Source organism: Haemorhous mexicanus, chromosome 3, assembly GCF_027477595.1.
Source record: "Haemorhous mexicanus isolate bHaeMex1 chromosome 3, bHaeMex1.pri, whole genome shotgun sequence".
Classification (NCBI taxonomy): domain Eukaryota; kingdom Metazoa; phylum Chordata; class Aves; order Passeriformes; family Fringillidae; genus Haemorhous; species Haemorhous mexicanus.
The window spans coordinates 71,600,296-71,613,868 of NC_082343.1; the positions used below are offsets into that span (position 1 = coordinate 71,600,296).

The 13,573-nt window shown below is 46.1% G+C and overlaps 1 protein-coding gene across 2 annotated transcripts in view; it reads left to right on the forward strand.

The window, feature by feature from the left end:
• The window catches only part of METTL24 (methyltransferase like 24), a 45,748-nt gene extending 38,215 nt beyond the window's left edge, over positions 1-7,533 (forward strand). The window contains exons 5-6 of one of the 2 annotated variants that reach the window (XM_059842304.1): positions 6,022-6,150; positions 7,260-7,533. In XM_059842304.1, the coding sequence (XP_059698287.1) occupies positions 6,022-6,150; positions 7,260-7,295 (165 nt within the window). In that variant the 3' untranslated portion in view covers positions 7,296-7,533. Of the gene's footprint in view, positions 1-6,021 lie in introns of both variants that reach the window. The other variant, XM_059842303.1, reaches the window with a different exon arrangement.
• The last annotated feature ends 6,040 nt before the right edge of the window (positions 7,534-13,573 follow it).

Here is a 13,573-nt window from a genome sequence, read left to right on the forward strand (position 1 = left end):
GAGCTGCTGCCACTCAGAGCAGATGAGGAGGTCACTGTTTGAAGGCTTATGTCCTCACGGTGACTTTTCACCATTTCCTCTGAGGAAGCATCGCTTTGAGTCTTCAGCTAGTGGTGAGGTTCCTGTTGCCTGCTCTGGAGACTAGTCTCAGTTTAAAGAAATGGGGAACAAAGATTTTTGATGCTCAGTTTGTCTTGTGAGGGGAAGGTCTTCTCCCTCAGCCACGTCCATGTGCAGTGTGTGCCTGCTCCATGCAGGGTCTGTAGAACCTATTCTTTGGGTCACTGTACAGGAACCTTGATCTTGCTGGGTAGCAATCTATACAAGATTTCTGGCTTTAAGATCATTATAGTGTAGAGCTAGCTAGACCCATCAAACCTGTCTGAAACCCATCAAACCTGTCTGAAAATCAATTCAGCCTTGGGGACCTGTATTTTTGTACAACCAGAAGATGATTAACAAGTGCCCTGCCATCTCTGACCTCCAGCACAAAATAGGAAAGAGGCCAAGAACTGGTCCCATGACAAAGAACGATGTATGTGGTGACAGAAGGCTACAGGTGAAAACCTGTGACCTCCTGACCAACTGCAGCCAGGGAGAAAGGATTTCAGGCCATGCTGATCTTGTAAATACTCTGGGGTTTGTTTGTCCGAAGATTGTGTTGTCTGTTGGTAAAGTGTCATTAAGAGGAGCCTTTTGCCAGCTAAAAGGTCTCTTCTCTGCCTCTCCACTAGAGTAAGAGGCATTGCTTAACTGGTCCAGTTAACTGGACTGGATTGGGTCTATGTATCTTTTATTCTGGAATGGATTCTCAGAGAGAAATTGCTTCCAGATGGAGAGAGTATATGAGAAATATCTTGGCATCAGAGACCAAGGGAAGAGCTGGGGAGTTAAAGTGCCAGGTTGCCCCCCAGACCTGGGCTCTGAGGCTGTGGGAAGGAAACACTTGGGCTGCCAGCATGGATCTTTCCTAGGAACTGTCCCCCATGGGAGAGCATGGGCAAAGTGCTCATAGGCAGCTGAGACTGATGCCTCCTGCCTGTGCTGGGTTGGCTTTCTGGATGGCTGCATTTGTCTGGGGCCATTACTGCGTCTGGCAAGCTGTTGCTGTGCTGATAGTTGGCTGTGAGAAAGTTAAATAAGTTTTTAAAATATTATTTTGAAACATTTTCTCTGATATAAGTGGTAAACATAGTATTACTTAATATCCTGCTCCTGCTGTGTAATGTGTCCATGGAAGTACATCCCCCAAACTGGGAGAATAGACTGTCACTTGTGAGGCTGCAGAGAATCGGTGGTGAGAGCAGAGGTACGAAGCTTGCCTGCACTCACTGCAGGCTTTCTGTTTCAGTGATGTGGATATTGTATGAGTAACTTCAACTGGACAGTTGCCCTTTACTGCAAAAAAAGACCAAAGAACCCTGTAAGCACCCAACTGCACAAATCAGCTTTGTGACTTTGATGCCTTAAGCAGATTCTTGAAGACGTGCCCGATCTGTCACACTGGGAGTGCATAATCTCAAATGACACATTTGTTCCAGAGCCAATTTGAAACTGGCTGTACAGACCACCAAGAGAGGTGTAAATGTGAGCAGGAAGGAAGGGAGGTGATTTGAAAGAGAAGTGCTGCTGGCTGGGGCTGTACATCACTGCTCAGTGCTGATTGATTTTTCTCCCGATTTCAGCACCCGTGTTGCTCTGGCCAGGCCCCCAGCAGTCCTGGTCTCCCCAGCAGATGGCTCAGAGAGAAGCAGGATGTTTCCCCCTCCCACTGCTCACAGGGAGCATGGGAAGGGACAGTCACAAGCTGCTGGGAGCATAATTTGCTATTAGGCTCTGTGGCATCCTGGCTGCCATCAATTACAGCCTTCACTAAGAATAAAAGGGAATGAAAGGGACTTTACATCCAAGCCATCTCCTGCTGGTGAGGACAGGCTGTGGATATATTTTGAGAGGAAAGAAAATGAGGGAAGTATCATGCTGAAAATCTGCATGTGGGAAAAGGATAAGAGGGAAGTTACAGTTAAACAAAATACACCCAAGCACCTGCTGTTACCTGCAAAGACATGCTATCAAAATGTAAATTAAACTTTTTCTAGAGTGTTGTTTTCTGAGAACAGAGAATTTTACTTAGGGAAAGAGGGGAAAACCTGATGCACAAGTCAGCAGACATTTTCTTGCTGTACCATTCTTCTGATGTCAGAATGGTAACCAGGTATCACAGGGAGCAGAAGAATATTTTTCTCTCGCACTGAGTGAGCAGCCCTGCAGTTCAGGAGGCTGAGGTGGTTCAGAGCTCTGTCCCTGTGCCTGAAAGCTGTAGCCAGCTCTCCTCTCCCTCCTCCCAAGCTTACACTGCAGACCTGCTCCCACAGAACTGGAGGGATCCTCTGTTACATGACCTGCATTTGCTGGTTTTGCCTTTCCTGGCTTCCACTTCCACATGCTGAGCTCATGCTGGAAGTAATACAGCTAAATTGCTTCCTCCAGCTACTCACTCTCAATTGACTCTTCTCCATGGGGAGCTTTAAATGATGCCCACGGGGCAGCACAGAGCCTGAATCCCCGTTAACCCTGGTATTTCAAAAGCGGCCAAGGTGAACAGAGCTCAGATCTCTGCTTTAGGAAATGATGCACACTTGTAACAAGTCATTACCCTAAAAAGAAGAAATGAGCCTTCATACAGTATATGTTGACCTTCACTAAGTAAAACACAATTTTTCAGCTGTTTTACATGCTTGGTTGTCCACAAGCATGGCCCCTTTTTTTTTTTTTTCCCCAAGTGTAAGTGGTACAATGCTGCAGTGCTTATTTCAAGGGAGCTAAACTGAGAAAACATTCTAAAATCCACATTTTTAAACTTTTCTGTGATAACCTAGTTAGTTCATGGAGGATAAGAGGATTTGTGGAAGATAAGGGGAACCAGCCTTTGTGAGTGCTTGAAACTCACTGCCATACTTTACCTTTGGGCATTGTGGATCTTTGCCCTCCAGGATTTATTCACAGCAGCAGACTCCGGCTGTGCTCCTGGGTGAATTAGGGCTCTGAATTTATAGATTTGTCCACTAATCCCTTCACTGGCACTTTGGATCAAGGCAACTGGAAGGTGGTAGTGCATTTCTTATCAGTAGTGTGCTGCTTATTACCAATGGTAAATATCTCCTGAGCTGTCTAATCATCACAAAACTTGCATTTGGTGTTAGCAGGATGCTTGTAATTTGCTCAGATATGCCTAAACAGAGCTGTTCTGCCATTCATTTTGCACTATCCATGGCATGGAGACTCTGGGCAGAGAGGGACACCTTGCCTGGAAGGCAGTCATGAAATTTGGTGGGTTGAGACAGGTACCTTCCTCCCTCCAGGTTTCTGAGCAGTGCAGGGCACAAAGAGCCTCTGGTTTGTGTATGCAGCACATCTCTGCTGGCCTTGTGTTTCTTTCGTGGTCACTTCATTATGTGTTCAAGCTGTTATTGTGGTAACTCATTTTCTCCTACTGAAACACTGGTTACCAGCCACTTTTCAGATCAGCTTTGCAAATACAGCTCAAAGCATGCAGAGTGCCTGCTGAGCAGCCAGAGCAGCAGTTAGTGTCACGAGAGAAAAACAAACAAACCTGAAGGACTGGAAACATTACCATGGGAAAAAGATGTCCTACTGATGCCATAAAGTAAGATCATGGGAAAACAAAACCAAATGCCTAGAAACATTTCTTCCCCTATCCATCCACCCCCTCCCCCCCGAAAAGAAAAAGGGTTTGAATAATTTGTCTGCTTTCAAAGTTACATAAGATAAAAGAGATAAAAATCTGTGGTTTGTTAAGTGTGGCAGTGTGGTCCTGTGGCAATTGCACAATTCCCGTGTAGAACCAGCTGCCTGTGAAACTGCATTGCAGGTAGAGATATGAGTTGGTATTTGCAAAATAAATAACCAATTTAAATGTATGAAGGAAAACAAGTGGGCTCACCCACCAGCTGAAATGTCATGAGCTGCATCATTTAAATTCAGCCTCCCCTTGAACCCAAAGGAGCGCTGCGTTCAACTGTTTCACTGACCCGCGGACGGACAGACTGACAGGCTCTTTGTTAGAGGGGCAAGTTAGGAAATACCAGAGCTAAGGTTGTCTGTGCAACCTTCCTTTCTGCTCCCCATGAGCACATACCACAATATGGGCTTTAATTCCACAGTCCCTCGGCCATTTTCCACTGGCCCCCTGCCTCCTACAGAGTGAAGGAGGCACAATGCCTTCTTAATGAGCAGACAGGCAGTGGCTTGGCTTATTATGATTCACTCTGTGACCATGGACCTCATTCAAGTCCTGCTCTGAAAATGTGGTGTTTTGTTTCCAGCTGTTTTGCAGCTTGTTCCATGCAAGTCTCGCAGCCCTTCATGCGCCCAACCCCTGTTCAGTGATTGCCACCCTTGTTTTACAGATGGAGACCAGAATGGGCAAGTGTCCAGCACCTACAGATTCCTGCTATGCCATGCCCATCCTTAGTGCTGGGGCACAGCCCCTGAGAAGGGCTGATGTGGCTGTGAGCTCTGCACCCCAGCACCCCAGCCTCTGGCGTCTCCAGTCAGCCATCCATGGAACAAGGGAAGGTGGATGTGGCCAGCCCTTGCCATGGCCCTGTGGTTTCTTGGCAGTGGCCCATGCAAAGCACAGCTCTGGTTGTACTGGAGATGTGCTCACAGCACAACCCCTGCCCTGTGCCCAGGGCAGAGGGGTCTGTGAAGAACCCCACAGTTGGGAGATGGCATGCATGACAGCAGCCAGCTGCCTAGGCATGGGGCAGCTTAGGAGAACAGCTGCCTTGGAAGTGCTTTTACATCACCTCTCTCCAATACCCACACAGGTGCCTTTTTTGATACTGCCACAAGTGGTTAAGATAGACTGCCTGAGAGAATCTGGGGGTTTTGTTAGTTTTTGGGGTTTTGTTGGTTTGGTTTTGGTTTTTTTTCTTGGTTTGATTTTTGGGGGTTTTTCTTTTTTTCCTTTTTTTTTTTTTTTTTTTTTTTTAGGAATTCTTGACTAAATAAAGTCTTCAGATTTTCCCTTCAAACCTGTCTCGAGTGTGAGCAGATGGGCAGAAGCATCAGCTCAGGTGAAACTGGAACAGGCAAACCCTACTCTCACGGTGTAGGACTTTTCCCTGCTGGGCTCTAGAACAAGCTGAGCTGTGCAGCTTGTGACCACTGCTGCACTGTGGTCATTGTTTTCTACCAGGTGTGAAATGATGATGAAATGCTCTTTTGATGATAAAGCATCAGCTTGCCTCCCCCAGCTAATCTCCAAACAAAGTCAACCCACAGCTGTGAGAAGCTGGATTGCTGAATATCTCACTACCAAATTAAATAATGGTCTAAAACTAGAACATGGAACTTTTCTGTCAGATCTGTTATTCCTTTCAAACACCTTCATGTCTTTCCTGCTATGCCTTTTCCTTTGGAGGAGCTGCCCTTAAAATCCTGAAGACGCTTTGCATGGTTATCCATTGTTTTGGTCCTCCTCTCTCAGCATCTGTAGCGATGCCTGCAAAAGCTGCAGCCAGCAGCTTGGCCAAGGGCAGCTGATCACCTGAGCTGCTCACAGAGTTCATTTTTTGCTTTGCTCTTCTCTTGCACTTGTATGATGCATGTAGCATATGGCTCAAGAGCACCCTACTCAGCTAGGGTGCAGGTAATCCCCGTTGGTGGGTTTGGATCTGTTATTTGGTTCTGTTTCTTTTTTTCGTAGCTGTGATGCTACCCAAGAATTGTGAAGGAACCCGTAACATGCTTTGGTTATAGGAGGATTTTGGAATACGCAGCTTTTTGACCTTGAGTTGGAGGCAGGAGGAAAAGGGCTGTGAACAGTCAAGCATGAAACCCCGTGTACTGCTGTGTTAGTCCTCTGAGACTTTTTGATTTATTTTTTAATACAAAATTAATATCTGTGTATTGAAAAATGGCCAACCCTGGCCTCAGAGGTAACTATGACTGCAAAGTTTCTCGTTTCACACAGTAATGGTGCTTTTGTTGCAGATCGATGTCCTCAAGGCAGACGTGGAGAGCGCCGAGTGGAAAATTTTGGAAAACCTGATCCTGGAAGATGTTGTTGAGCAGATAGGACAGCTGGTCTTTGAGGTGCACATCCACTGGCCGGGGTTTGAGGTCAGTGGCAATGACAGCACCGTGGTGCGGTACTGGTACAGTCTGCTCCGAGAACTGGAGCTGAAGGACTTCAGGCTTTTCCATACCTACAAAGACTTATCAAAACCACAGATGTTTCTGAAAAAGGAAGCCTTCAACGCCAGTAGCTGTTACACACTGAGCTGGGTAAATACAAGATGGAAATAGCAGAAAGGAATTTATGATGTGTGATTGCGAGCCATCTGGCCCCGTAGCGTTATTGAAGAGGATTTTGGTGTCACTGGCTAAAGTTGCTAAATATGCACGCAGTGACTGCTAACAAAATGAACTGGCTTTTATATTTATGTGCTGTCAAAAGAACTGGCAATAGGAGAAGGCACATTGTACAGCAATATATTTGCCAGTGGGTACATTGTCCCATTGAGGACAGAGGTTTCTGTAAAGGTATGTCTGGGGGAGCTAAGAGCATGGCTTTTCCAGGCTGCCCCATGCCTGAGCATGCCAGCAAGGAGGGCATCCCTCTGGTGCTGCCCTGGGGAGCTCTGCTGGCTGACCTGGACCAGCCCTTGGGCAGGAGAGTGCTTGTGATGAGGTGTCTTTTTAAGAAAGTGTCAAGTGTTACTTCTCTGTAAAGTGATCATCTTTGACTTGCACCTTTTTTACTGTGGCCTTGTTTCCTATAGAAGAAATTTTAGGCAAGAACAGTATATTCTTGAACCCACTGGCAAATTTCAGCTGAATTTGGCAGAGACAGAAACCACCACCAAAGTAAGTTCCTACCTATGTCTTTGAGCAGCTTCTGAATGCCATGACCTAGGTTTTTTAAGCTAGTCTGGCTGCAGAAAGTGACTTCAATGCTTCTGACATGGGAGACGGTGGGACAGAGACACTCAGCTGCTGGATAAGCTGCTGCCAGTGCTCCCCTTCCTCATCCACAAGAGCCTTCAGCCACAGAAGACAGGTCTTGACTAGTTCATCTGCTCAAAGAACAGCTTGATTGAAATTACTCATGCAATGGCTGCAGCAAGTGGTTTTTGATCTAGTGAGATATATGTAAGAGATGAAAGTGCAACCTGGTCTTTTTTGTTTGCTTTGGGGTTTAGTTGAACATTTCCTGGTGCCTTTTCCAGTGCTGTGCCTCACCACCTTGCCTCTCCCTCGCATAAGGAGGCCGGACCCTGGATCTGCACAGATGCTGGCTGAGGTGGCAGCCCAAGCAGGTGCCCTGGACTGCAGCTGTGCTGGGGTTCTGCAGGCTGGAATGTGGATTGTCTGCAGTGCCCCTGGGAGCCTTTGACATTCCTCAAAGAGCTAAGGAATGGGAGGAATTAAAAATATATAGCAGATTGGATTTTTTCTTATCTTTAGATGAATTTTGACATTAAACTTTTCATTAAAATACAAGACGTCACCGCTTTAATTTCTTTGGTATGTAGACTTTTTAACTGCCTTTGGTTTCTGACTTCTCCAAGTCTACAGCTTCCTCAAGGCAGGTGGTGGAGGGGGAGATGCTGATCTCCTCTCTCCAGTGACCAGTGTCAGGACATGAAAAAATGGAATGAAACTGTGTCAGGGGAAGTTCAGATGGGAAATGAGGAAAAGGTTCTTTACCGCAGAAGGTGCTCAGTCACTGGAACAGGCTTCCCAGGGAAGTGGTCATGGCACCAAGCCTGTCAGAGTTCAGGCAATCTCTGCATGACTCTCTTACTAACCTGGTTTAGTTTTAGGTCCTGTGAGGAGCAATGAGTTGGTCTTGATGATCCTTATTGCATCCCTTCCAACTTGAGATATTCTATGATTCTACAAAAGTAGCTCCTGTTTCTGCTTTGCACATCCCACCTGGACCAGGGCTTTGCAGACATCCAGGGCAGGGCACTGTGGGTGCCCACCATGTCCTCAGCTCGGCATCAAAACCAAGATGACCTGATGCAAATGTGTGGAATTCCCCACACCCAAGGTATTGGGCAAAGCACTCTCCTCAGGGCTGAGCTGCCTATTGCCATCCCTGAACCAGGTAATGCACAATCCAAGAGATCCATAACCTCTGGAGAACAAGTAAGAAATGCCTTCTTTGTGAGAGCCAGCCTTGCTACAACCCTCATGCATTAAGTACTGAAGTTTTTTAATGATGCAGAGCCATGAGGAGATTCATCAAAATGCAGGAGGCTGCCAGGGTTCCCTAAACTAATATCTGGTGTGTTGGAATGGCCACGCTCACTGCACCACAGAATGGCTCAACTCCCATTTTTCAAATAACAGGGTGGCAAAAGTCCAGCTGCAAGTCCTGATTTATTAATGAAGTATAAAAATATGGGTTCTAGCACTGTGCAGGTTTTTCCCCCTAACTAGTTTTAGAGTAAGTAGCCTAGTAGCTTATTATCATATGTTTACGAAACCAATAGATAGAGGTTAAAAAATAAATTATGTGGCCTCTCTCAGATGTTAAAATTCAAAACAGAAGCACATTTTCCATCATTTATTTCCCTGAAGTAATATGGTGATATGCAAATTACAGGAGTGGAGTAGAGGTCCGTACTGGTTCTTTGGTTAGTAAGGGAGTTTAATAAACCCTCAGGTAATCTCTTGCTTGGGATTGCCAGGTAGTGTCAGAAATACTTCAGGCTACAGCAAATACATCTTTGGCAAAAAGATTGCAATAACTATGGTAATTTTAAAGAAAACCTTATCTCTAATACAGGGTAGATAAAAGCTATTTATCATTCTGGAGGTAGTTATGTGATATTATAGGAGAAAATGAACAGTGCTTATTTAATGCACTCTCTGTGCTTTTCTACTTCACATCTCTTCCAGCAGAGTTACAGCCTTCCTTTCTGAGGTCTTGCTTTATGCCCTTACCCCTTCTCTTTTATTGATCTCTTTTACCTGAAGGACAGACCTTTAAATGAATTCAGTTCCTGTCTCCTAATGACTGAGCTGCTGGGTACGTGCCCAGGGACACAAGGCAGTGCTGGCTGACTGCTGCAGTGGACAGGCTGCTGCTGAGAGATGTTGTGTGGGGTCTGTGTCTAGCCACTGCCATACCCAGGCACAATTGCCCCTGATCTGCCAGAGATCATCTCCATGAAATAACCACAGGCCAGTGCTGCACTCCACAACTCTTTCCAGATCACACCTGCACAGAAATCACCACAGCTTCCCCCTTCTTCAAGGGCTAGGTACAGAGAGCACAATTAAAACCAGTGTGGACAGGGCATTCTGCCCTTGTAGCCACAGCCTGGAGACTGGGAACTGCATGGCCATGGAGGAAGTCAGACTCAGCCCCAGATCTGCTCAGCATCACCATTACAGGTGTTGCCCAGCTCTACTGTCCCCCTCTTCTCCTGGCCTGCTGTCCCCAGGTGCACTGGGCATCTCCCCACATTCCCTGCAGGCACGTGCGTCAGCTCTCCAGAGCAGCCAGGCCACTGCTTCCAGCCCAGGAGCCTCCTCCTGCCCAGTCCTCAGGCCACTCATGGTGGCCACAGCCAGTGCCAACCCCACCTAACAAAGATATGATGACAGGTCTTACTCCTGATGTGGAGCCATTATGCATCCACTAGGAGATGTTTCAGGTTGGTCTAAAGTGGATCCTCGCAGAGATGACCCAGCTGTAGGGGCAATTCTACTCACACAAATCCTTTTGTGGGGGTGAGGGCATTTCTCTTTCAGACAGGCTCACAATGATTTATTCACATTTGTGAATCAGAACTTACAGATGCTGCCCATAACCTGGTGAAAATTAAGAGAAGCAACAGATGCCCCTCAAACTATGCCAGCTGATACTGCAACATGGGCTTTCCATGGCGAGCCCATGGCAGCACGGAGGGGAATTTGTTAGAACACTAATACACTCCTCCAGGAAAACTGGGCCCTTTCTGAACGTCACATTGGCTTCCTTGGAGGTTCCAAAATTTGCCTAAACAAAGGTGTGACCTCCTGCTGCACTCCAGAACCTGTAATTCATTCTGGCCCCAGGCTTTGATCCCATTGTGACTTGTGAAAGGTTGTTCTTCGAGTGCCTCTCAACTGTGAAAGAACAAAGAAAGCGTAAAGTGAACATATGTCTGGCCTTTCTTGGCAGATGCCAAGAAGACATATCACCCAGTAGCACACCTGAAGAAATGGCACTCATTCTCTCTGGTGAATAATTCAACAGCTGAGACCATCTGGTTCATTACAAAACTTTGATTTCATGAGCTTCATTAGCTGCTCCCTTGTCCTTGACAGGATACTCAGGGTTATTCAGTAGGAAATCACTCTTGATTTTTTCCTGCTTGTTAACACAATGTGACATTTAATTGCAGTCAGTAGAGACCTGGTTTAGTGGCAGTGGAAGTTCAGAGCTGACCTGCATTCAGAGACCTGCCCTTCTCCACTGGATTTCAGGGGCAGCATCTGCAGAGCAAGCTTGGCCCTTGAAGGGAACCACCTGCAGTAATGAATGGATCTCTGCCCTTAAGAGAAGTCCCTGTTCACAGTGCAGTTTGACCTCATGGAAAGAGTTTTACCTGCTTCAGAAGGAGACCTTTGCAGAGACAGCCCGTGTTACATCCCTTATCCCAGTAGGCAGCACCTTGCACAGGGAGATCAGGAGCCTGCTGTGCACTGCCTACAAGGGATGACTCAAATGTGAACACCAGTGCCACGTCCCTGCTCTTTTTGGTGGATTACCAACATAGATTTTCAAGTTTAAGCAGTTTTCTGAAGGACAGTGCAGTGATATACACAGTACAAAACTTCTGCAAGTAATGAAAATGCTTCAGTGCCTTAGCTGGTATTTCCCCCCCTCTATATTTGAAATTCATTTGTGAATCAATCACAAACAATGTCAATCCCACCCTTGCATCCACCTGCAGATATCTAGAGTGGAGCCACCACCGAGGGTGCCAGTGTCCTTTGCAGGGAGGAGGGGACAGGTGCCTGACTGGTTTCAGATCTCTGAGGCAGTAGCAGCAGCTGCTCTGCCCTAAGAGAATCTGTGTTTCTTCACTGGTGCCTCTCCACCCATGCCAGCCAGGAGCAGCCAAGACAAAGGGATGAGGACTTCACCAGAAAGCCCCTTGCTGACCCCTCAAACTGACTTGGCAGGCAGGAGAGGCCCTGAAATGACTTCCAGCTTCTTCTTTATGAAAGAAAAATTGCTCCAAGAAACAGAAGAATCCAGGATCTGAAGAAATATTCCATAATGTTATTCCACTTATTTAATATTGGAGGAATAACAACTAAAAGCAAACAAAACCCACTTTTCCTGCTGCCCTAAGGTAATCCCAAAACATCAGCATTAGGGAAGCTCTTCTGACAAAACTCAACAAGGTTTTGGAAACTCCAGGTAATGGGCCTTCCTTCTTTTTCCTGTAGATGTCTGGCCTGACAAATTATTTCAGAGCCTGAGTTCCCTTTTTATGTCCAAGGAATATTGGAAGGGATTATTGTCTGAGAGAAAACATGAAGAAAAGCTGAAAGAACAGGACTGTGTGGAGATGCCAAATCAAAATATGAACAACGGCCCTGAGAAAAGGCCTGGGGGTGCCTGGGGAAATCAGCCTGGAGCAAGCTAAGGTGGGAGGTGAAATTGTGACAACCTTTCAACTCTTCTAGGACAGGGAATTTTTGGGTTCTTTTTCCTTCTTAATGTCATTTTGCAAGAGTATAAAGTCCACCAAAAAAAAAGAAAGACTTATTACACAATTAAAGAGTTTAGCTGGGAAATAGGAGCAAGACACCAACTGTGGGGCAACTACACTGGGAGAGTGGGAAAGATTTGCAGCTCCCAGAACTACATCTGGGTAACTGTCAGTGGTCTTGAAGCTCCATAAAGTTCCTATTACTGAAATGACTCCCCAGAGGATTTGTGTTGCTGTCTTCCTTTCCCAAACCAGAGAAGCAGGCTCAGCTAGCCTTGACATCTTCCAGATTACCCCAAAAAATGCCAATGCCTAATGAGAACCTCTTACTCTATTGACCAATGCAGCAATGTTTCATTTGAGCATTTCCCCAGTGGTATGAAGCACAGCAGGGCAAAAGGAGGCTCAGAAAGGTCAGTGCATTTAACAGATTTTAAATCTTCTGTCATAGAAGATAACAAACAGGTCTGAGGACAAACTTCCAGCATGCCTGGTGAATTTACAGGTCCATGGCTCGCTGAAAGCTATTGCAGCTTGTTTCTGAAAGCTTTAAATTCTGCAAGCAGCTTCTGTAAACATGACCCTGCCACAAGTAGTTTTCTCTGAGTGCTGCAAGACAGCCGTGGTGTCTGTTTTGCTTATCAGCAAGCCTAACATTAAAGACATATTTTCCTGCAAAATATGAGGCTTAAAATTTTGAGTGTATGCTAGTTAAGTCAACCTACAGAAACAAGTCCCTTAAGTAGTCTCCAGAGGACCAACCTTCCTGGCAACTGATTTTTTCTGGTGTATAGGTTATACTGTTTATAAAGTCTTCCAAGCAAAACTCCCCTCCCTCCTCCGCTCTCCGCGTGCTCCCCCCCGTGCAGGCTGCCTGTCATACGGAGTCTTCCTAGCAAATGGGAGCAGGATTTTGTAATAACCAGCTGGTAGAAAGAAGGAGAGTACATCGTGTTACTGGGCTGCTGGAGCTGCAAGGCTCCCTGTTTAAATCAGCTGTTAAAGACCACAGCGTTAAACAGCGTACTGAACATCTGCCTGCTGCTAAAAATCGGATTTTTACAAGACAATCTTGGACTTTTCTGGATGCACAGTAATTTTGATGTTTGTTCTTTGTAATGAGGGCAAAGATTGAGCAGCCCCATCTTACTGGGGACAATTATAAACTCTGAGCAAGACAGATGCCAAGACCATCTGCTTCAAGACAGCCAGCCTCCTTACCAGCAAGATGCACGAGGATATGTGGGCTATTTCCCCCTCTTGCATATGAAAAAAGTCCAAGAAAAAGCTGGCAAAAGGTCAGAGGAACTATCAATTTTCCCAGACAGAAGAACGATGGAGAGAGTTGTCTGACCTGCAAAACTTCTGCTATAAAAGCAATCAGTATTAATAAAAGCAGCAACATAGTGGCATGTCATTTCTGAAATCTGCAGGTGCACAATCAAGGGGAATAAAAAAGCAATGCTGTGATGGCAGCCCTGCAGTCCAGCTTTGCTGCGTTCCTTCCTGGCAGTGCCACACACTCACTTCCAGCCCCCCCGAGATGCCTGTTCAGCTTGAATCACTAAGCTGCACTCTCCACTAACGGCCGAGGAAAATTAACCGGCGATCTCAACATGCACTCTTCACTTTTCTCCCAATGCTGACTTTTCCCTGGATCTGTCTGCTCACAGGCAAAGTCCAGCATAGAGGTCTCAGCCCAGACTTGCTCTGACCACCCCCTGTAACAGACCAATATCTGGTCAAACATGAAATTTTGACAAGATCAATGATATGATTTGATTTGATTTGATTTGATTAGCCCAGAAAGAAATGTCCTC